Source organism: Excalfactoria chinensis, chromosome 9 (assembly GCF_039878825.1).
Source record: "Excalfactoria chinensis isolate bCotChi1 chromosome 9, bCotChi1.hap2, whole genome shotgun sequence".
In the NCBI taxonomy this organism is placed as follows: domain Eukaryota; kingdom Metazoa; phylum Chordata; class Aves; order Galliformes; family Phasianidae; genus Excalfactoria; species Excalfactoria chinensis.
In genome coordinates this window covers 8,911,473-8,932,944 of record NC_092833.1, presented here as the reverse complement: position 1 = coordinate 8,932,944, position 21,472 = coordinate 8,911,473, and the positions used below count along the sequence as shown (strand labels likewise).

Below are 21,472 nucleotides of genomic sequence, written 5' to 3'. Positions count from 1 at the left end.
TATGTCAGGTGTGTTCACACAATGGAATGTCTTTGTGAGCTGATGCATAACAGTAGACCAGATAAAAAAAATATTCTGTGTGTTGGATTTAGTATTGCCTGAATTTCTGACATCGGGAAATATGAGCACCCAACATTCATTCCTTGTGGTCTTAGTGTGCTGAGGTGCACAGGCTGCTAGGCTGTGCTCACAGGTGCTTACCATGAGCATTCTGAATAGCCAGTGTAAATGAATGTTGGGATTTATTTTTTTTTAAGAAAAAGAATGTTATTTTGTATGCATTAAATTCCTAGGAACTTTTGTTACTTACTTGGAGCAAGATCAGGATAAACAGAGACTAATCCTGATGTTGGGTGGTGTATGTGTGTCTGACATATCTCAATAGTAAATATATTGTGTCCTTCATAGATGGAGAAATGGTGTATGGGAAATAAGGTGCTTTTTGAAGCAAGTCATTCTGCAGTACAAATAAATGGCTACCTCAGCTGGCAGTGAGACTTAGAAGTACCAGAATTGAGAGTAGATGCCCTAGATTTCTGCTGTAAAACACTTGCACAAATAACCCCTTCCCATAAATAATGTAGTAGTCTTCATGTCCTGGTTGATGAGGATTGCTGCTATAGAATCATCTCAAAACATTGCCTATTTTAATGTACAGAGCTGCGTATCAGGGGGAAGAAAATCTTTACTCAGTATGCTTGATTGATGCATTAATGTTAATGCAGCTACAAGACAAATTTGCAGCTGTGGGAGCTAATGTGAAGGACAGAGATACAAATTGCCTTTAAATCTGAGGTTGGTTTGCTCCTGTATATCTAGGTCACTTAATGCCTTCTGCAGCCTTTGCTTTCTTCCAATCAGCAGTGCAAAGAGCAAGTGTAACTTTAAAAATTAATGTAAGCAGTTGGTAGGAATTTCTCTTGCTCAGAGAAGAGCTACAAATGGAATTTGAGAATTACAGTTTTCTGAACATGAAAAGAGCAGAAGCGCAATGTCTGTAGAAAAACCTGCGTGTGGAACACCAGCGAAACAGTAAGAAGTCTCATTTACGTGGCGTTTCTCTTGTGGTGCTGCTCCATCTGTAAAGGAATTGGTTATTGTGCCTCTGTTAGTGTCTCTGGGCAGCTGCTGCAAAGCAACAAGATTCTGCAGATGAGAACCTTCCTTTACTGGGTCCTATTTCCTGCTTGGACAAACCCTGTCAGAAGTGTTTGTCTTCTGTGAAGTTGTAAAGAGAAACATCAGTTAAAATTTCTGTTTAGTGGCTTTTCTGCTTCCAAGAAGAGTGTAAGAGCTTTCTAAGTTCTTTGTTCATTTGTCCTTCCATTAAGCATATACCCTTTATTCAAATTTATATGTATATATTTTATGTGAGTGATTACAGCTGTGGTAGCAAGTTTTGGATACTTAAATATCCTTGGAGAGACCCTTAATGCTTCCTATTTTTTGCTTTTAATTTTTAATTAGCGCTTCATGCAGTGGATAGATGTCAATAGAAAACAAACAAAAGCTAATGCTGCCAGATTCTTTTTCCCTTGAAGTTTCCAGCTGAATTTTCATAAATAACAAAATCTATTTATTTGTTCATAAGTGTGACTTATAATTCATAGTATTCAATTTCCACCCTATCTCTGTTACTTGAGTCACGGTGTGTTGTTTTTTTCTTTCAGTTTATCTCGATCAGTTTCCTTTTTCCTAACTCCTTTTAACTTTCTTGGTGCTGATTTCATCAGAATACTTGTACTTCTATGGTCATTTAATTTAAGTACATACCACAGGAAGAGATCTTTTAATGTTGTCCTTGAATAGAGGTTTCAGGTGAGCAAAGGCTGCATTCCCTCAGGTTAGGTATAGCATCAGCTGAAGCACAGATACCCATCCCTTCTGTTCCACTGAAGTTATTCTATATGCTTCTGCTGTTCCTGCTGCAGCCTGTGCTTCTGGTAGCACTGCTGCCAGTGACCAAAGCCTGAAGTGAGCGGGGACATGCATGTTCTGAGATACAAGGCACAGGGAGTTGTGTATCCTGTGGGAAGGTTTGAGTGATCTTAATGATAGGGCTTCATCTGTGATGAGTATATCAAGTAGTGGTTATCTAATTTGTTTTGCAGGATGAGAATGTTGTTAAACTCAGAATTCATAGTAATGATGGAGCCTAACTTCACCATTTATTTTTTTTTCCCCCCACATTTCTAGATATTCAAGAATTTTATGAAGTGACCTTACTTGACAATCCAAAATGCATTGATCACTCTCAGCCGCCTGAACCAATACAGCCTGTGAATACCTGGGACTTCTCCAGCCTTCCGAGCACAACAGTGACATCAGAAACACTGCCAAGTAGCCTTAGCCCAAGTGTAGAGGTATGTCATCTCTGCTGTATTTTTTAACCATTGGAATGTTAATTCTCTCACCTAAGGAGAAAATGGAGTAATGTTGGATAAATGAAAAGCAGTACGGAAAAAGCGTGATGCGTTACCTGTAAGCCTAACTCAGGAAGTCCTAAACACAGTTATTGGTGAAGTATATTAGTGTAGCTGTTTGCTAGATGAAGCAACTGTTTCTCCTGTGCAGTACAGTGGTAGTGGTGTATATTGTTACTAGAACTGAGCCTGATATCAAGTGGATACTTTGTTATTCTTTTAAGTGGCCCAGATTTGGACATCTGTGACAAAGCCACCTGTCTTCCTCCGGACTTGCCTCAAATATCCTGTGGAATTCAAACATTTGTTTGGCCTTCAATATATGAAGTAGATCTTGCATTTACTTCCCCTATTTAAAAGCATGGTTGTGCATATTGGTGTGGGTGTTTATTCGAAACCAAACTGAGCTTCTCTCTGTCTTTGTCACACACAACAAAGCTGACCTGACTTTATTAGCATTCTGCTAATTAAGAGTGCTGTTTTCCCACACTGTAGTTGGATAGATGGAGTTTTGAAGTGTGGAATTTCAATGTGAATTTCATTATTTTTTGAAAGATAACACGCTTTTTTCCTAGGAACTTTGTTTTTTATTATTAATGTGGTTTTAATCAATGTAAGGGTGTAATGAGCCTGTTACATACTGTTACAGCATGTGTGAAACCTATTGATTTGTTTTGTTCACTGAAACTTATTAGAGATCAGTGGGAATCTGAGTCTAACATACTCGTCTGGTTCATGGGCAACTTCTAAACAGAAATGGTCACTTTTTAGGCTTGCAGGGCTGCTCCCCAGATGAATGGTAGCTCATTAACCAGGTATAACCAGACCAATGTACCAGATGTGCTTTGACATTATTTTATGCATGTTTGGTGGTAGGACAAGAGTGGATGAGAATGGAACAGTTTTTATTGCTTGCAGATTGATGGTCTTGAATGTAATGCCTTAAAATATGCTTCTTTTGCCTTCGTGATATGCTTCTGCTGTAGTTGCTCTGGACCAACTGGGTTTTCTTCCAGCTGACACTTGATGTATGTGAAAACTGCTTGCGAGTGGGAATAGAGTGCTTCCCTGAAGTGAATGAGGATTGTATTACAAGAACTTTCTATGCAGCTGACTTTGGAAGTGACTTTTTAGCAATGTGTGCTTGTATATACAGGGAGTACTGGTATGCAAGTTTAGCTTGCCTAAGGGCTTTTAATGGAACATAACAGAGTTCTTTGGCTTTACTACTTCTGGATCAAAAGAGTAGATTTTGTGATTCCCGTAGACGCTGTATTAGAGGAAGGTAGAGCTACAGACTGCAGCTTTCCTACTCGCAGCAATCTGTTTTCCTTTCCCTGCTTTCTGACAGCTTTATTTGTTTTAACTTGCAGTTCAAAATGATGATGGGACAGAAAAAAAAGATTCAAAGCGGTGATAAGTAGGACAGGAATGTTAATCCCCACAGCACTAAGGACCAGGGAAAGGTGTATCCCGTTTCAATTATAAAAGGTTAATGGGTGCATAGCTCTCTCATGTGCGTTAGATACTGAGTTTGGGGTGCGTTGGTAGTGTAGGTTAAGGAGTGTAAAGCGGACTGGCTTTCCGTGCTGATCCGTGGGAGAAGGGTCTGTGCTGCTGAGCTCTTGTGGAGCCGCGTGCTGTGATCTGTAGTGCCATCTGGAGGTGGGATGCTTCGTGCCTGAGAAGTACGTGGTGAAACTCGAATCTCTGGTTGAAGTCTCTCTTGACCTACTTGAGGAGTTCATTGCTAAGGAAACTCTTCTTTTTTTTTTTTCCTTTGTTTCTTTCCTTTCACTCGGTAGGGTATTGGTTGGTTTAATTGAAGCTTAATTCCTTTGATGTAAAAGTAGCCACAACTTCATCTTGAAGCTGGGGGGGGGAGGGGAAGAAAAAAATCCCATCAGAAAATAAGCATTTTGGCTTATGATGGTGGAACTTGAGCCAGAACATTTACTTTTACAGCTAGGCTAACAGATCTCAGTGTTTAGTGAATAATGGTTAGCTGATCTGTGGTTTTCCCTGTTTAAACATATGGGCATGTGCAGATAGAATCAGGCATGTAGAGAGTATCTGGCTTACTGTCTCCTGAGTCCTTCTTGCCAAGTTCTTTTCTCTTGTAATAGAAAGAAAGCAGAAGAGGAAATAAGGAAGGAAAAGAGCTGAAATTACAGACCAGTCAGCTAAGTGTCCAACCAAAGCTAGGTAGAAATGAAACTTTAATCATCTTGCAATCGTAGAATCATCCAAGCTCACTAATGGAAAATGTTGGATTGCTAAGAGTTAATGAAAACATAGAGACTATAAAGTCTGTCTGGGCAATCTGTCCCAATGCTAGACTATCCTGACAGGGGAAAACCTTTTACTTCTTGAAATCCATTTCAGTTGATTTCTCTTTCTTAATTTTCTCATCATGCAGATGCACTTACCCTGTTGTCTTGTAGGTACTGGAAGACTTCTTTTAGGTCGTACTGAAACTTTTTCTCAAAGCTAAAGCAGGAGCAGCACCCTCATCCTCTCTCTGTGGGGTATCCTTCCAGCCCCTCACTGTGTTGGTGGCCCACTGCACAACTTGCTTCAGGTTATCTACATCCTTCTCATGTTGGGGGGCTGCAAGCTGAATGCAGTATTTCAGCTGTATTAATAAAAGTGCCAAGTGAAGTGGAATACTTTCTCTTGATATTACTGTGCTTCTGATAACACCATTTAGATGCTGTTAGCTGACTTTGCTATTAAAGCATGCTGCAGGCTCAGGCTGAGCATGTTCAAAATCCATACAAAGAAAGATAATGTAAATATTTTGATAAGAGATGCAATTAACCTAACTTAAACTTCTCATACAGCATGAAAATTAGTTGTGCCTACAAAGCAAGCAGTGGTGTTTTTTAACTTTTCAACTACTTTTTTTGATAGCTCTATGTGACATCTTAAGATGAGATAACATTCTATGGAGAAGGAACTTGGAACTATTTTCCAGAGGAATGAAGAAAACCACTTATTTAATGGATAGTCTGTAGCTGTTTGTATTCATACTAGAAACATATATCAAATAGTCAGAATCTTAGAGGAAATCCCTGGAAGCATTGCCTGCCTACCTGGTGTATGGTGTTAAAGATGCAGGACGTTGTGCTTCTGTTTCTCTATTGCAGTAGGCTTTGTTGACTGCAGAATCTTCATCAGGCCTTTACAAACACAGTCAGTTGTCCCAAAATCAGGTGCTTCCTGGTGAAATCCTAGGCCTGTCATGGTGAACATCTTCAAATATGCCCTCAGTATTTATATGGACTCCTTACTGGCTACCTTGATGGTGTGCAGTCTGATTGTTCTGCAACGTGTTGTCAGACTGTAGCTTTGTGCTTGTGTTGCATATGCATGTGTATTGCCCGGTATGTTTTTCAACTACTTTTTTTTTCTGAAGAAATAGCATGCTTGTTTTAATTGGGCATCTAGTAGTGTACAGTCTGAGGTCTTGTAGTGAGTGTATAGCGTGGGGTCTGAGGAGCCTCATTGCTTTCCCCATGCCAGCTTTATGGGAGGGAAATGACATTTGGCTTGCTATTATTTTCCTTCAATTCTTAAAATCCAGACAGTTTGTACAAATAAGAGAGTGGAATTCAGTTCAGGATGCATACACAAACAGCAAGTTTCTGCTGTTTCTAAAAGTTTACCCTAAATTGTTTTGTTTTTAACTTGTAGTAATAGCGCTGTGCATCTGGGTTCTAAGGTAGATGGGTTAGGTTGCAGCACCTTAAGATGTTAATACTTTCTTTGCTAGAGGAGCTGAGATAATGCTTGCAGTGATGCTACTGCTTGATCTTTACCAGGTCTTTGAAATCTCTTCAGATCTGCTGAAGTTGGGGAACTGATGTACTCTCAAAAAGCTCAGCTAAGCCTGCTTCTCTGGTTATACCTGTGACTGCTGAATGTTACACAGGTTTTCTAGAAGAATTAGAGAGCAAATTAGCATTTAAATAACCATGTGTGCTTTTATCCCTTGTTGGCAGATGAAACTATTTGCAAAATCGCTGTTTTTCCAAAGCATTATTTTAATTTTTGTGATTTATTCATTGTATGGCTCATATATGCCTGGATTTTCCTTTAATTTTCTGGTGACTTATCTGGTAGATGGAGAATCTCATGTTGGAAAAAGAATAGACTGCCAAGTACAGCCTGAAGGAATTTGTAGGTAATACAACATGAGAAAATCCCATCTTCTTTCCTTGGCATTACTCACATGACTATCATGCTTTGTTTTTCACAGTGTTAATGGTACAGGTAGTGGTGAATGGAACTGGGTAGAGCAGATGTTGGTGATTGCTACTGGTATGACATAGAGCTGACAAACATTTATTTTTCAGTGGATATGAGTATGTGAACAGATTGCGATGCTGTTTATGATTTCAGTGAAATAATAGAGATTTTACTGGGAAATGCTTGCTGACTACATATAAGTGTGTTATTCTTTGCATTAAAAATAGAGCCATTCGTGCATTTCATGACATTGATTCAGGTTTTTGGTGTACTTCGGGATCTTTTTCTTGCTCCTCACAACACAATTTAACATAAAGAAATTTCCAAGTTAATGTATTGATTAACAGCAGTTTCAGTTCTGTTTTTTTTTTTTTACATAGTTGTTTTTCTTCAACAGCACCGTCTTTCTGAGCTTTGAGGTGTAACATGTGCTTGGTCATTCAGGGAGTTCTGAATCTTGTCTCCAAGTAGCTATGGTCCTGTTTCTTTGAAAATGCTAAGCCTCAGGAATGCTTGACTTGTATTTTCAAACGTGTTTGTTTTCTGAGCAGGATTTCCAATGAAAAGCATGCAGATACCGTGTTTTTGGGCCGGGAGCTGCTTGTTTATGTACTCTCTTTAAGAGCTTATCCATCTGTGTACTGGATTTATGAAAATGTGCATTGGTATTTGCTACAAAATATCTTGCTCTGCCATTACAGTATGTGTGATTGGTATCTTTCTATTCTGCGTGGACTTGCCCCACGATGACATCTGTTTACTGATAAATAGCTTTTTCATCCATTTGACACTTCAACCAAGCAAGGCCTCTTTATGCTCTCTGAATTGTTCCCTTTGGCACAGCTTGTGTGAATCTGTTGTGGGTCTGATCAGTGAGGTGCCTTTTGTGACAAGGTTTATTGGCCACTGGGCTTGGTAAAAAAGATGACAGTGAGTGGGGAGGAGATGATTGTTAGTTCTAAAGGATTCCCAGAGAAGGCAAGAATTTAAAGAAAAAAGAAGAAAGTATCTCTGAATAAGTCAGACGTAGCCACAATTAGGTTGTATAAGCTTAATCTTAGAGCAGGATGGCTGAGAGAGATTTGAGTGATGAGAAATATCATTGATTTGTGCCCCTGATACACAGAGCATGATTGATGGGCAGGCAGAGCTTGTGCACCATTGGGAGCTCCTGAATTGAAATTTGTGTGAGAAACTCATGCGTGGGCTGCATGCCTTGGGCCGGGCATTAAGAGATGTTTCTAGATGCCAAGCCACCTAAAAAGGCATTTGTTTGGTTTCTCTTGGTTTTGTATCTTTGTGCTTTATGAAGTTCTCTGCTCAAGGCACCTGAGCCATCAGCCTTCTCAGGAGACTTGAGGGATTTAGATGTTTTGTATGAGGAGTATCCTGAATGCACTGAGCTACGTGCTTGTTTTTTCTTCTGACATAGTGCATTTCCAGCTGCTTGGCTGCTGCTTGGCGTCTGTTTTCTAAACTCAAGAGTTTTTATTCTTCTGTCCAGATTGAGTCTTAAATCAATCTGAAAGATGCATGTTTATCTCTGCAGTGGGAAAGCTTCACCTGGTGTTCATACCAGAAATACTTAGACAGCACAGACAGCATGAATCTCTGCTTTGATTCCAACATGCAAGGCAGAAATCCTGGTCTTAATGGCCAGATGTTGTAAGATAAAACTTGACATCCTATTTAAGCTGAGCTGAGTATTTTCTTTTGCTTGCATATGAGCAAGCTTGTCTTGTTTAATGAATTTATTTTAGCAATTTAGAAACGGAAAAAATATTTTCTAGTGTCCTTCTTTTCTCCCATGTCCTGTAAAAGCACCAACAGTCTGCAAAATGAAATGTTTAATGTTAGGAATAATAGTTTCCTAATTTCTTCTTTCATTTTGGTTTTTTTCTTTCTCCCCCCCAGTGTATAATAGGGCAGAGCTGAGTAGTCCAGTGGACTAAAACAGTGGAATTTTTCTACTTGTATATCTGCTGAGGGGAAAACAGCATTGCTGTTGTTTGGCTTCATAGCTCTTGTGACCTGATGCTTGCCAGCCTCTATTCGATACTATTCAACATGTGGTGCTTCTGTTGTAATGCCTGAGCTCCCTCAGCCCTGCCACTTCTGTGAGAGCTAGGCTTTGATTGATATACTCATTTGAAACAAAACTAGTTCTGTTTTTGACTATAAAACATGGGTGTGTATGCCTCATTCAAAGTCAAGGTCTCATCATGGCACACACCTGTGACCATGTCATCATGGTGTGAGCAATGCGTGCATTAATCTGAGGCTTGTGTGGGTTGGGGGTGACTACAGCAGCAGGGGGCTGCTGCCTTGTGCAGTGCTCTGGCTAGCAAATGTGGGGACAAGTGCAGCACGGTGCCTGGTAGGTGTTGGCACAGCCACTTGTGGGCATCCAGAGGGCTCAGAGTGAATTAAGCTTTATTGTTCCAGATGATGTGATGTGAAGAATGGCTCTTTCAAGGATGAAAAAGGAGAGAGAACAGTCTTGTACTAATGCAATGCATACCAGGGGCTGCTTGGACTTGATTCTGGAACCTGTTTTTAAAGTGAAAGGGTATTGAGAGAATGCTCTGGGTAGATACCTGGAATGTTTTAGACTTGTTTGGTGACACAAAATACCATTGAATTGGCTGGTTGTGCATCGTGGGCTAAACTCAAAATAATACACGTGAGGATTTAAGTTTAAAGTTGTCTGTTGATATATTTTTTCAAAATGCTTCCCTGTACATGCAGCAAAGAGAGGGGGGGGAGAGACCTAGTAGGAGAGGATAACTGAACTGAAGGTTAACTGGTTGCTTCCAATGCTTTGTGTACTAGATTAATATAGCAGGGTTCTTATTTGTGCATGAAACTGCCAGGTTGGTGTTTCACAGTACAAGCTGTTTTTTTGTGTGTGTCCGAATGTTTGACTTTTCCCAGCTGTGTTGATCAGGCTAAGAAGGCTATGCTTGTGCATACAAACTGTGCCTTGTCATTGCATTACAGCATTACAAAAGGAAATGAAATTCTAGGTTAATTTGAGGCTCAAAATAGCATTTCTCTTGCAATATGCATTACTCTTTCCTTGCCACTTTCTTCTCTCCCTGTTCTACGTGGAATATTCCATTCATTACAGCTTAAGAAATCAGTTGTTTTGCAGCTTGCAAATGCTGAAATGATGTTAGAGGAAAAATGCTTCCTTGCAATCTTAACGATTTTTGAACAAAAGCTTAATTTTAGAAATCGTAACAAGCTAAGAGAAGCTGAACTGAGATTTTTTTGCTGTAGAATAATTTCTTAGTGCATTTCATCAAATGAATCCCTATGACTCGCATGTGTTAGGTAATCCTGAAAGAGGAGTAAGTGAAACAGACTATGAGGAGGCACTTAACTGGTATGGAATGAGATTTGACATCTTTTGTAAGATATTTTCAAGGATAAATCTGAGTTTTTCAGACAGAGATAGACAAAATAGGTTAAGAATCTTTCATGAAACTTCCAGCCTTTGTATTTTAGCTTGCTCTTTCTTTTTCTTCACGTTATTTCTACCTCTGAATGAATTCAAAGGGGAACCTGGCTCACATTCTACTGTTTTGACTATTCAATAAGAGTGCTTCTCATTTGAGATGATCTTTAGCTGGGACTGAAAATAAGCCTCTTAAATGTTTGGAAAAATACCTGCTATGCTGAAACAATGGATTGTTTATGCATTGTGACCACCAAGGTAAGATCATAAAGCTTTTGATTAATACTTTTGATCTTAAAAGTTCTTGAACCTCTCTTTCAATTTTGTCTCCCTGTGATGAGAACATCTTGATGGTATTCTAGTGCTGTTGTTGTTTTTAACTTTAAATGCATCAATTATGAATATACATTCTGTAGTTGTTGCTAAGAACAGTCACAGAATGAAATTCTTGTCAGAGCCGATTGTGCAGGTTTAAAAACCCATGTGAAGTAGAATCATGAATTTGTTTTTGTCATTTTGCAGTAAGATTCTTCCCTATAGAACTGGCTCTTTGAATGTGCTATAATATAATAGTTGGCTTTTTGTTCCGTACTGTGGAATTCTAAGTGATGTTTTACATAACCATTATCAGGACATCTTTAAGAGAAAAGATGCTGAATTTAGCAAGTCCTGCTAGGGATGGATGTATTTCCATATGTTCTGTAATCTGGACATCTTGCTGCTTTGAGATGGAGGCACCCAAATAGCTTAGTGCCGTTACTTCTGTGCTAGAAAGAAGTTTTGTGATTGTGTTAATGCAGTCCATGTAACTGGTAAAGGTAAAATCTGATGCATAAACAGATACTGTGTTAATGTGTGCTTGTGAAATGTGAATGGGGTGAGACTTCTTGTTTTGTTGTCTTTTTGAAGATTTTTATTGTTCTTGTTGCTGGCAAACTGTTGTCCTGTGTTGCTCCCTTTCCCTGGATATTTGAGTAAGTGCAAGTTTAAACTTCTAACAATCTAGTCTGGCTTCTGCTGTTATTGTTAGGTAATTTGAGACAGTGCAGCTTGTTCAGAAGCACAGTCTCAAGGAACATAATGAAACTAAACATCATAAAGAATGTTGCGTGGAATTGGGGATACTTTTTATAAGACGCAAGGTAAAGGTGTTAATGAGTCTGTTTGATGGAGGAAAGCACAGGCTGACTGGAATGGGTGAGGTTACCTCATCTGTTGCCAGCAAGAAGTCTTTTTGGTGTCTAAGCTGTTGGTTTCTTGGAAGTAAAACCTACCCTTTAAAATCACAAGTTTGATTACAGTCGTTCTTAGCATTGCTGCTTTACTCCTTAAGATACAGTGAGATTAGGGATAGGGATCAGATAATGATCCCAATGAGCGGAAAAATGATTCATACAAAAAGTTAAGACACTTGAAAATAGATTCTAGCAAAGAAGGATTGTGTTTCAGCCATCACTGCCCTATGAGAGCTAATACTTGCATAAGTCCGGCTGTTTGCAGCGATGCTGCAGAGAAGAGAAAGAGATCATCCTCTCTCCAACACAAGTCTTTCAATTGGCTTAGACTGATACTGCATCTCCACCTGGAGTTACCTACCACCTCTTAATCCTTCCTGGCTGTTTAACATGAAGTTCTGGCCTCAATTAGCTAAATGTTCCTGTACTGCCTGGCATCTTCATGTGAAGATGTTTATTTAAAGTGAAGCTTATGAAAGTACTGTGCTTCTCTGTGAACACTGGTGTATCTGATGACTGGAAAGTTGTAATCTAATGAAAAACAAATTCCTTAATGTTGTGCGTGAAACTACTTCTCTGATGTAAGTTAATGCACATGACATTTGAAATCCGCATTAAAGAAATGTATGATATTAGAAGTACTGTTAAATACTTCACTTTCCTCCTTGCCATGTGAAAAAGTATTTGAAACGATTCATTGTTACTTAGCAAAGTAGAGAATTTGGTCAGGGAGATGAATTTTCTAATGAATTTGAGAGATCTTTCCTAATTTGATCATTGTGCTGTATTTAATTAAAAATGAAGGTCTGTTTGTGATGAACAAATAAATCCTTAAATTACTGCTTTTCTTCACGCTCATCCAGTGCAAAGAACACTGATTAATGCAGGGCTTTTTTCTCTCCTTATGTGGGCACATTTGGTTTGATGTAGGTAGGCAAATTTGCATCACTGCAACCATGGATACTATTAAGAGCAGGCACGTGGGCTGTGCTTACAGTAATGACTTTATTTAAGTAACAGTTTTAAATGAGTACATGACACTTAATGATTTTTCATATCTGTGTATTTTGTTTTTTTCCAGAAGAGCAGTTTTTGAGCCGTCTTTGTTAACTCAATCGTTCAATAGTACACGTTCAGTAAAATCATTAAATGTAAACATCTGATCTAACATTTCTTCAAATAATATTCCTCATAAGGCAGTAGTGCAAAGGAATGGTTGCTGTGTACAGGTTTTGTTTCAGAACCTCAAGAGGTGTACTGCTTGGACAGCCCCACAGTACTGTCCATCCAGACCAGCACCTTGTTACTGACAGTAGCCAAAATGTGCTATCTTCAGAAGGGGGTGAGCATGTATGATGTGTTTCTTAGTACTGAAGGGAAAGATGAAGGTTTCTATTTTTCGCTTTTTATTTTGCTTCCTTCCCCAGGTTGTTAAATCAGGAGTCACTGAAAATGCTGGTCAACTGAGCCAGCAGTGATGTGGCTGTGCAAGGCAGGAGGCTCTGTGGAGCCCAAACATGCAGCACAGCTCCTGTTCCTCCTCACCTGCTGCCTACAGGTACAGGTCCTGTGGAAGTGACCTCACCCAACCATCAAACTCAAAATGGGTCATTTAAGGCTTTAGCTGGTTGGGGCTTGTAAGCATCTAGCAACTGAGATTTGGTAACTTTTCTGGCAATGTGGTCAGAGGATTAATTCTTTTTCATAAATACAGGCCTTTTTTTTCTTTTAATTCCTTTGGTAGCTCCCTCATTTGCCCTCACCCTGTCTGTTTGAACATTGTCTCTCTTCCTGTAGTGCACTACAAAGAGCCAATGTTGGTTTTCTTCGTAAGCTACTCCTAGGTGTAAGAAGGCTGCTGCTAGCTCTGCCTGAAGCTTTTGTTTCTCCAGGTTCCCTGAACCTTTCCTCATTGTGCTCCAGCTTTTTCACCATCTTGGTGGCTTTCCATAGGACTTGTCACAGTATTTCAGATATGCTATAACAAAGTCTATGAGAAGAGATAAGGAGAGGTTGCATTGCGATTTTGGAGGCACTGTGAGTAGTCTCTAATGATGGAAAGAAACATGAAGCAATGGAGGCAAGGCTGTGTAAATGGAAACAATTCTTATATAGGCTTTCATGTAAAAAGCTGATGCGGAAATCACTGTCTAATTTTGTTTTGCCACCATTTCCTGTCTTCACTAAAGAACAAATAGATTTCCAAATGTATTGGGTTGCCTATAGAACATGGTGGTCTGCTGAGCCAATTGAGTAGTGCAAATAAGATACCACTTGGCTTTGATATGCCATCTGGTTCTCATGTTGAAGAAATGGGTGCAGAATCAGTCATCATAAAAACTTTGGGAAGTGAAAGGAAAAAAAACCTGTGCATCACAGTAATGTTGGCAGTGTTGGCAGATGGTATGAAACTGCTACTGTATGTAAGCTTGCAGTATAAAGCAATGCCAAAGAAACAGCTGCCTGCTGGGATGGCTGGTAGGTGTCAGAACGAGGGATGGCTGCCTGCAGACTAAAGGATTGGCTCATTGGCATTCAGAATAGAAGATGAGGTGTGCTGCTAAGAGTGAGGAATGTGTACTGTAGGTGGACTTAAAGGGTATCTGACAAAAAAGATGAGGAATATAAGGAGAGAATGCTGAACTTGTAGTCATGCTGGGAGAAGTGACATCCCTACTGCAGGTGTTGTGTTTGTAAAGACTACTTGAATTTTTATTGCTCAGATTGGACTTGAGCTTTGTGTTTCTGACTCTTAATAGCAAATAAAGTAGTTTAGGGGTAATATGAACCAGCAAGAGAGTGGTTAAATCCAAAAGTTGGAGCTAAAGATCTTAAGTAAATAAATAACAATACTGTATTTTGGATTCCATGGACAGAACTGAAAGGTGACTTGTGTGAGTTCTGTGGATGAATAGGTTTGAAGATGATGAGATGACTGAAGACACCAGGAGTGAGGAAGAAGTTGAAGATGACACAGAGTGACAGCAATGGAAATGATAGAGCAACCTGAAGCATAAAATCTGAAAAGCACTCTGAAGAAAGCATAAGAAAATAGGCGAAAGCAAATATTAGGAAAATACATAACTGTATATCAATTACAAAGATACAATAAGCTTTATCCGTGTAAATTCTCTTTAAAGGGTCTTTCTTAAATTATCATCTTTCTGTTGATGTGATATTCTTCTAGCCACTAATGCCCTGGCCCAGAAAACCTATGAGAGAGGTAATTGCTCTGTATTTAGTAGACTTGGATGGCTCTCTTCTATATGGACTTGTTCATCTCCCCAAAATGCACATAAAATACAGGACAAAGGTATCAGTCTGTGACTTGTACTTTATATGCAGGTTATCCCTAGAGACAATCTGTTTACATGTGTTTGCTTATTCTTTGTAAATGACCTAAGCATTTTGAAGCCTTAACTTGATTGTTTCATTGATAAAGTTAATAGAGTTGCATAGTTCTTCTGACAGGCATGCATCAGCAAAGTTTGTACTTGTTCTAGTTTGACTGAAGACGTGGGGTAGTTGAGCCAACTCTTGGTGTGTCTAGATGAACCTGATGAATGTTACCATAAGATTTTGAGTCTTTGTCCACCAGTCGGTACTTATTTGTAGTGGAAAGTAGTTACGTCTGGTTACTGCATGAGTTCTAGATGTGTCTGATTAGCAACAAATGGTTATAAAATGCCAGTATTTCCAGTACTGTTTGAGAACATGGTGTGGAGTATATTTAGATTGGAAAAGATGCTGAATACATCAATAAAGGGGGGAAAAATCTGTCCCATATAAAAGATTCCTTTCAAGCATTTTCTGAACTCCCTTCTGGAACTCTGTGAGCTTATGTCAGAAAAGCTGCTGATTTCAATGGGAGTAATGAAGTGTTTATTCCTAATTTTACTCTGCTGTCTTTTCTTACTGTGGGAGAAGAGTTCAGTCTGTAGCTTCAGGTGTGACAGTGGCCTGATGTATCAGATTGCTACAAGTGAGAATGCTTCCAGCTTCTTGCTCATGTGCTGGAAGCCCAGTAGAGTGCAACGTGCTTTTCTGTTGGTTAGTGAGTGAAAGCAGCTCATGGAGAAGCCTGCTGAACACTTGGAGCTATGAAAAAGTGTCTGCTGGAATAGAGAATTGTAGGGTATGGAACAGTTAAATTGGCTCAGCTGCAGCTGAAAAGGCAGGTAAAATGATAGGGTTTAACAGATCAGCATTTCTGGAAGGAGAAGGGAGGAGAGCAGCTATTCTCTCTTCAGGTGAACTGAAATGTTTGGTCTTTTTGGCTGCTGCTCGTGAATCCGGACCCTCAGAGTGAGCAGCTCTGGCACAGTTTCCTGTTGTAATGAAAACTGGGAGAAAAGAGTGGGTGAATAAATATAGGGTTGCTCATAGTTGGACATATGGTCTCCAGCACGATTCCTGCAGCAGGCAGGGTATTTAGGTTTCTTCAAAAAATAAACCCACAAAAAAGTACAGCCCAACCCCTTGCTCAAAAAAATCCTCTCTAAAACGATATCCAAGTAGGGTTTTCTCTTTGTTCAAGTGTGATTGAAGGAGGGCAGAACTCACTGGCTGATTTTTCTTGTATGCCACTGTTGGTTCTTTTTCACAGGTGGGCACAGCACTTGATTTGCAGATGCAATGCAGTAGGTTTCAGCGGGGCTTTTTAATGTGAGGATTACTTTTCTTTTCACTTTTTTATTTGTTTCTTAACCATAGCATGGTACATTGTCAGTGAATATTACTCAATTTTAACATAGTTTAATGAGTGGTGATTTTCTTCATCAGTCACTGCTGCATCCTGGGCTTGGAGGAGGGAAGGATATGCTTTAATGAAATGCTAATACTTAATGAAAGTGTGACTGAGGGCTACTGTCTTAAAGGTCAATGTGGGCAGAAGTCATCAGCATTCTCTGAACCCATTTGAATGCCCAATGGAGCATGAACAGTCCATAGGGCATTTTAGCTACAAACGCATACTGCCTGGATGAGAGATTCCCTTACATCCTTTGTATGTTCTCTAACAGTGGGTTTGCTTGTGCCTACATACCTTGTAATGAATGCTGAGAACATTTTTTGTCCTTCATCTGCACAAGGCTGAATGTGCCAGTCATGGTTTAGGCTTCTCTCAAGTGTGCTGTTGCAATGGAATAGTCTGCAGTGAATTTGTACTTACCAGCATGGCATCTCTTTCGTACTGGAAAAAACAGGCAGTAGGGAAGCAAAAAGAAGCTACCACTTGTTTGTGGTGCCTTTATTGCCTTGGTGCAGTTGACACTCCTGAGGAGTGCTTTGCTTGCGTGTTGTGAGGGCTGTGCAAGCAGGGTAGCCCAGGAGCTTTCCTCTGGGACACATTTGGTTTCTTCTTTTTATAGTTATTCTGAAATCCCCAGAATATTACTGTACTGAACTCTTTTTCTTATGTAACAGACAACTTCTCACTTTTCTATGTTAGTTATCTGTTGGGAAATACACAGTAACTCCCAGTAGTGCAGGGTAGACTTGTAGTATATTCCTGTACTTCTCAACAGATTTCTTACCAGAAAGACATTTTTTATTCTTCAGTTTATTGTTATTAAAAAACAAAAAACCAACCAAGGTGTTTATGCACACACACACACACACACACACACACACACACACTTGTGCTTCAGACACTGCACCGTTCTTTGTTGAAGTGGGACTCTGTACTTTAGAACAATTCCAGATGAGGAGGAGTGGCAAATTCAGTGACTCATTAATAGTAAATGCATCTCAAGTCTTCTGTAGAAAATTTCCTGGAAATAATCGTGATATCTTCTCTGATAGGCATCAATTTTCCTTTCTCCCTTCCTACTGGGTTGTTAACGGTATCACATGTACACAGCTGATGTTATGAAAGTAATTGAAATTCAGGGGAATGCAGGGAAGTATGAGGTTGAGGTAGAAGTAGCATGGTCTTTTTAACTCTTTCATGATTTTAATTTTAATCGGTTGTGAAATAGTCTTTAGAGACCATCCACACAACTTAAGAGATGGGAAAGTGCTGTTTTACACAGTGCTTTATAATCCTCACTCTGAATTGTGGGGGGAAAAAGTGGAAGAGCTTAACTACAAAGGGAATATAATTCCAAAATACAGAGACAGCGATAACTTGTCAAACAGGATGTTAGAACAGGAATAATGTGAGTTAAACCAAAACAAACTGAAGCTGCGAATCAAAAGATTCCTGTTGCTAAATGTATTTATTTCATTGAAAGCCTTTTAAAATAATAATGTAGATAATACCAACTCATTATGATGGAGTTGGGTGATTTTGAAGATCATATTTGGTTGTTCATGTTGAGAAACTCAGCAGGAAGATCTGTCTTACTTTGAGTAATTTGGAAGGATTGAATGGTAGGGGGTGGCTAGTAGACCCCAATATCAGAACCCCAGTTCTGATGCTTGCATAGCATAGGCTGTGATAGTGTACTGCTGTAAAATGGAGACTTTAGAAAATGAGATGGTTTACTGTAAGGTTGTCTTGTGTTTCATGTCCTTATCTTTAATTGCTACTGGCATCTGGTGAAGCAGCCCTTGTGAGTGGAGAAATGCTGCCCTCTACTGTTCTTATGTATATTTTATTTCCTGAAGAGGACAAGCAGGAAAATGTGAATATCTGCATTTTAGGGAACTTGGCATGGCTTTCTCTGCCCGCAAAGATTTGAAAGGAGGAGATGCTTCTGAAAGGTGAGGAAGAGTGCAGAACTATGGTATGAAATTACAGGATACAGGTTTGCTGATCTCAAAACTCTAAAATCTTGGTGATACTTTACATTATTTTATTCCCCACCAGGAGGAGTGGTCATGGCCCTGAGCCTGTTGATATTCAAGCTGCATTTGAAAAATGCTGTTAATATGTGCTTTAATTCTTGCATTGCCCCTTGTGGAGTCAAGAGCTGGACTCGATGATCCTTGTTGAGCCCTTGCCAACACAGGATGTTTTATTATCCTGCATTCAGAGTTCTTTGTGCCCTTTCTAATTCAGAGGATCTGTGAAGCAGACGGCTTCACTTTATTTAAACATGTGTACATGCATATAATCTTTCTCCCCTCACCAACCAAACAAAAATTACTTCCCAAAACCAAATGACTTTTATCAAGTAATTCTTAGCAAAACTTATCAGCCCAGATATATCAATGGACAAAGAAGATGAGCTAATTTTGAATCAAAAGCAAAATGCAAAGAGTAGAAAATGTTTTTTTCTGTTTAGTTCAGTTTTACATTGTATTAACTTAGAACAATGTGAGAAAAACGGGAGAAATGGCTTTTTGTCTGATTGTGGTCTTATAACAGATATCAAAATCTTTATAGTAAGAGATAATATTCTTTCAGCACGGCTTTTCTGATCTAATAGCTTTCTTCCACTTGGTTATGTAAAAACTTGTTTGTCTTTTTAGTTGAAGTATGGTATTGTAGGTGTTCTAAAGGAAGGGGACAAAGACCTACATTTGCAATGGACACTAACTTTGCAGTAAATCCAAAGATACAGTAGGGCACTACTTTCTGTAGGAACATATTGCATCTTGCTGAAACATTTCAAGAAGGAAAACTCAGTTTTGAAGAGCTGTGCAATCTGTTTACCAGTAGCTGCTGAAGTTTTACAAGGGCAGGAAATGTGTTCTTCTTGAAGTACTGTGGCTTAGAAACATGGTTATGCAGGACTGATGAGCAGCATTTAGTGTAGAATTATTTGAAGTTTTCTTTGTGAACACGGTACAAGGCAAACCACTAGTTGCTGAAATGATGCAACACGCATCAAGCAAAATGACATGACACCCCTTCTAGCTGACATGACTTACAGAAGAAATTGCAGGACCTTGGCATAGGCAGATCTCAGTGATTTGGGGAATGGGGTTAGAAGGCAGTTTGTGAAGCTCAGCAAGGAGTTGTGCCAAGTTCTGCAGTAAGTGCTGAATAAAGCCATGTGTTGGTACTGGGAAGGAACTGGCTGGCTAGCAGTTGTGCTAGGGTGGATCTGGTGGTTTTGGGAGAAGCAGAGGAGAAAAAGATAGTACAGCCATTGAGTAGTTTAGGGTGCAGATAAATGTGGCAGATAATTGAGCATCGGTAGAGTACTGTTGGTGCCCATATTCTCTCCTGCTCACAGAAAGCTATTCTATAGGTGAGTTATGGTCTGTTCTCATAGTTTTTAGGTAGTGGAACTGGAGAAGTGATTTGTTTGCCATCTCCATCTCTGCAGTGGAGGGAAATAAAATTGAAAAACAAAGCACTCTCAAGTCATTGTTAGTATTATGCAAGCACGTCATCTGCACTAGCTATGAGTGGCTCTTAGAACCTACTCCGGTGCTACATCAAAACAGTAGAGCAGTAACATGGCAAATTGCTGTCTTTTCTGAATGTTGAGTTGGGGAAGCATGAACAGCTATTGAAATGAATCTGGAGTAGCATGAGGCTTCACTGGACAAAGAATACATACAGTTGTATTTTCTCTCCCCGATTTTTCATTTTTTTTATTAACCCCTTTGCCCTCATTTTTTCCAGTGGAGGCACAGATGCTTGATTAATAGGTTGAGTCACACAACAGCAGTGCTGCTTTCCTTAGCTACATTACATGAACAACATGAAGGACGCTCCACAATTGACAACTTCTGCTCCAAAAGGAATTCTTTCAAATAGGTGGATTAAATGAATCAGATTCTGAGTAGTCCTTCAATAGCTGAGGGATCTTCAGTGCATTATCCATTCTACACTAACCCCTGAGAAAATGTTCTCTCATTCCACACCATGTCCTACCCCCAGCAAAACAAGTGTTCTAGCTGAGCAGTGTTTGCAGTATCAAGGCCTTCTCTATTGTATCACTCTGCTGCTCCTGTAAGTAGTCAGGGAGTGGGCAAGTGGTTGCAGGGGACCCAGCTGACACCCAAAGGGGTCAAGGAGATTTTCCATACTTTTTAATGTCTTGCTCTACAGTAAAACTGAGGAGGAGTTGTTCTATTGTAGCTGTTGACTGGTTGGGCATCAGTCCCCATTGCCCTGCTCAGGGAGCTAGTGAGTGATTATCTTTGTGTCATTCATTTATATACACTAATTACAGTTCCTTCATCTCAACCTTTGTGTTTTATTTTTCTTGCCCATGTGATTCTTTTCCTCATCCTTCCTAGTGGGATGTGAGCAGGTTGGTTGGCTGAGGGCCAACCTTCCTGCCAAGGTTGCTCCCACCACAGGCAGTTTCTAAACAGGTTTGATATGTTTGAAGTAGCATAGTACTTCTTGACTTCATGGATTTCCTATTTAGGTTGTTGTATTCCAATCAGAGTACAGTCTATTCAGAAGAGAGTCACTGCTTTGTTTTTTCTCACAAAGATGTTATGGATATAATGATATTCCCGTTCAGCAGTGACTTTAACCAAGGAGATCAAGTAGATTTCCATCTGATAGGAAGAAAAAGACAATCGTGTTTCTGACTGCTGTATTTTCCTCCTTATTATTGGATCAAATTTGAAGTTTGCAAGAAGATCCATTTTCAGTCCTACCTTGTTACAAAGATATTCTCTCTGGTTTTGTTTTCCAAGTAGAATGGAATAACACTGAAGTATGGATTTCTTAGCAGTCCTGCTTGTCTGTTCTGTATTCTGAAGAACATCTTGGGTAGAAACCAAAAATATGAATTCCTTCAGGAGGAAGTGGAAGAGGTTCTACTAAATTCTGAAGCATGAGCTTCTGAGGGCCCAGGACTGCCATATAAAGTGCAATTTTCTGCAACTTTTGTCAAGTGTTTTTTTTTTTGTTTTTGTTTTTGTTTTTTTTTTTTAACTGGAGGAGGGTGAAGTTTTATTTCTGCCTGCTCCTCAGTTCATCAGTGCAGCTCATGTCTTGCAGCCTGATTATTTTTGTGTAGAGAGGACATAACATTGCAGATGCTTCATGGTTCTTACTCTGACGCCATGTGAGATTTTTCTCTTCTTTTTTTTGTACTGAAGAGTACTCCAAAAACAAGTTTAAGATAAAATGCTCATACAGATGGCCAATCAGTTGGGAAGGAAAGTATTCTTGTGTGTATTTTGGGTTGTCTTATTAAGGCTTATGAAGGACCTCATAGAAGTGATATCCCAGATCTGTTTTC

At 39.5% G+C, this 21,472-nt stretch overlaps 1 protein-coding gene across 17 annotated transcripts in view; it reads left to right on the top strand.

Annotated features, from left to right (window-relative positions):
- DLG1 (discs large MAGUK scaffold protein 1) overlaps positions 1 to 21,472 on the top strand; it is a 126,740-nt gene that overhangs the window by 10,836 nt on the left and 94,432 nt on the right. For 13 of the 17 annotated variants that reach the window (XM_072344041.1, XM_072344040.1, XM_072344045.1 and 10 more), the window contains exon 3: positions 2,197 to 2,363. In XM_072344041.1, coding sequence (XP_072200142.1) covers positions 2,197 to 2,363 — 167 coding nt within the window. Of the gene's footprint in view, positions 1 to 2,196; positions 2,364 to 9,641; positions 10,393 to 21,472 lie in introns of those variants that run through there. The other 4 variants (XM_072344036.1, XM_072344035.1, XM_072344034.1 and 1 more) reach the window with 2 other exon arrangements.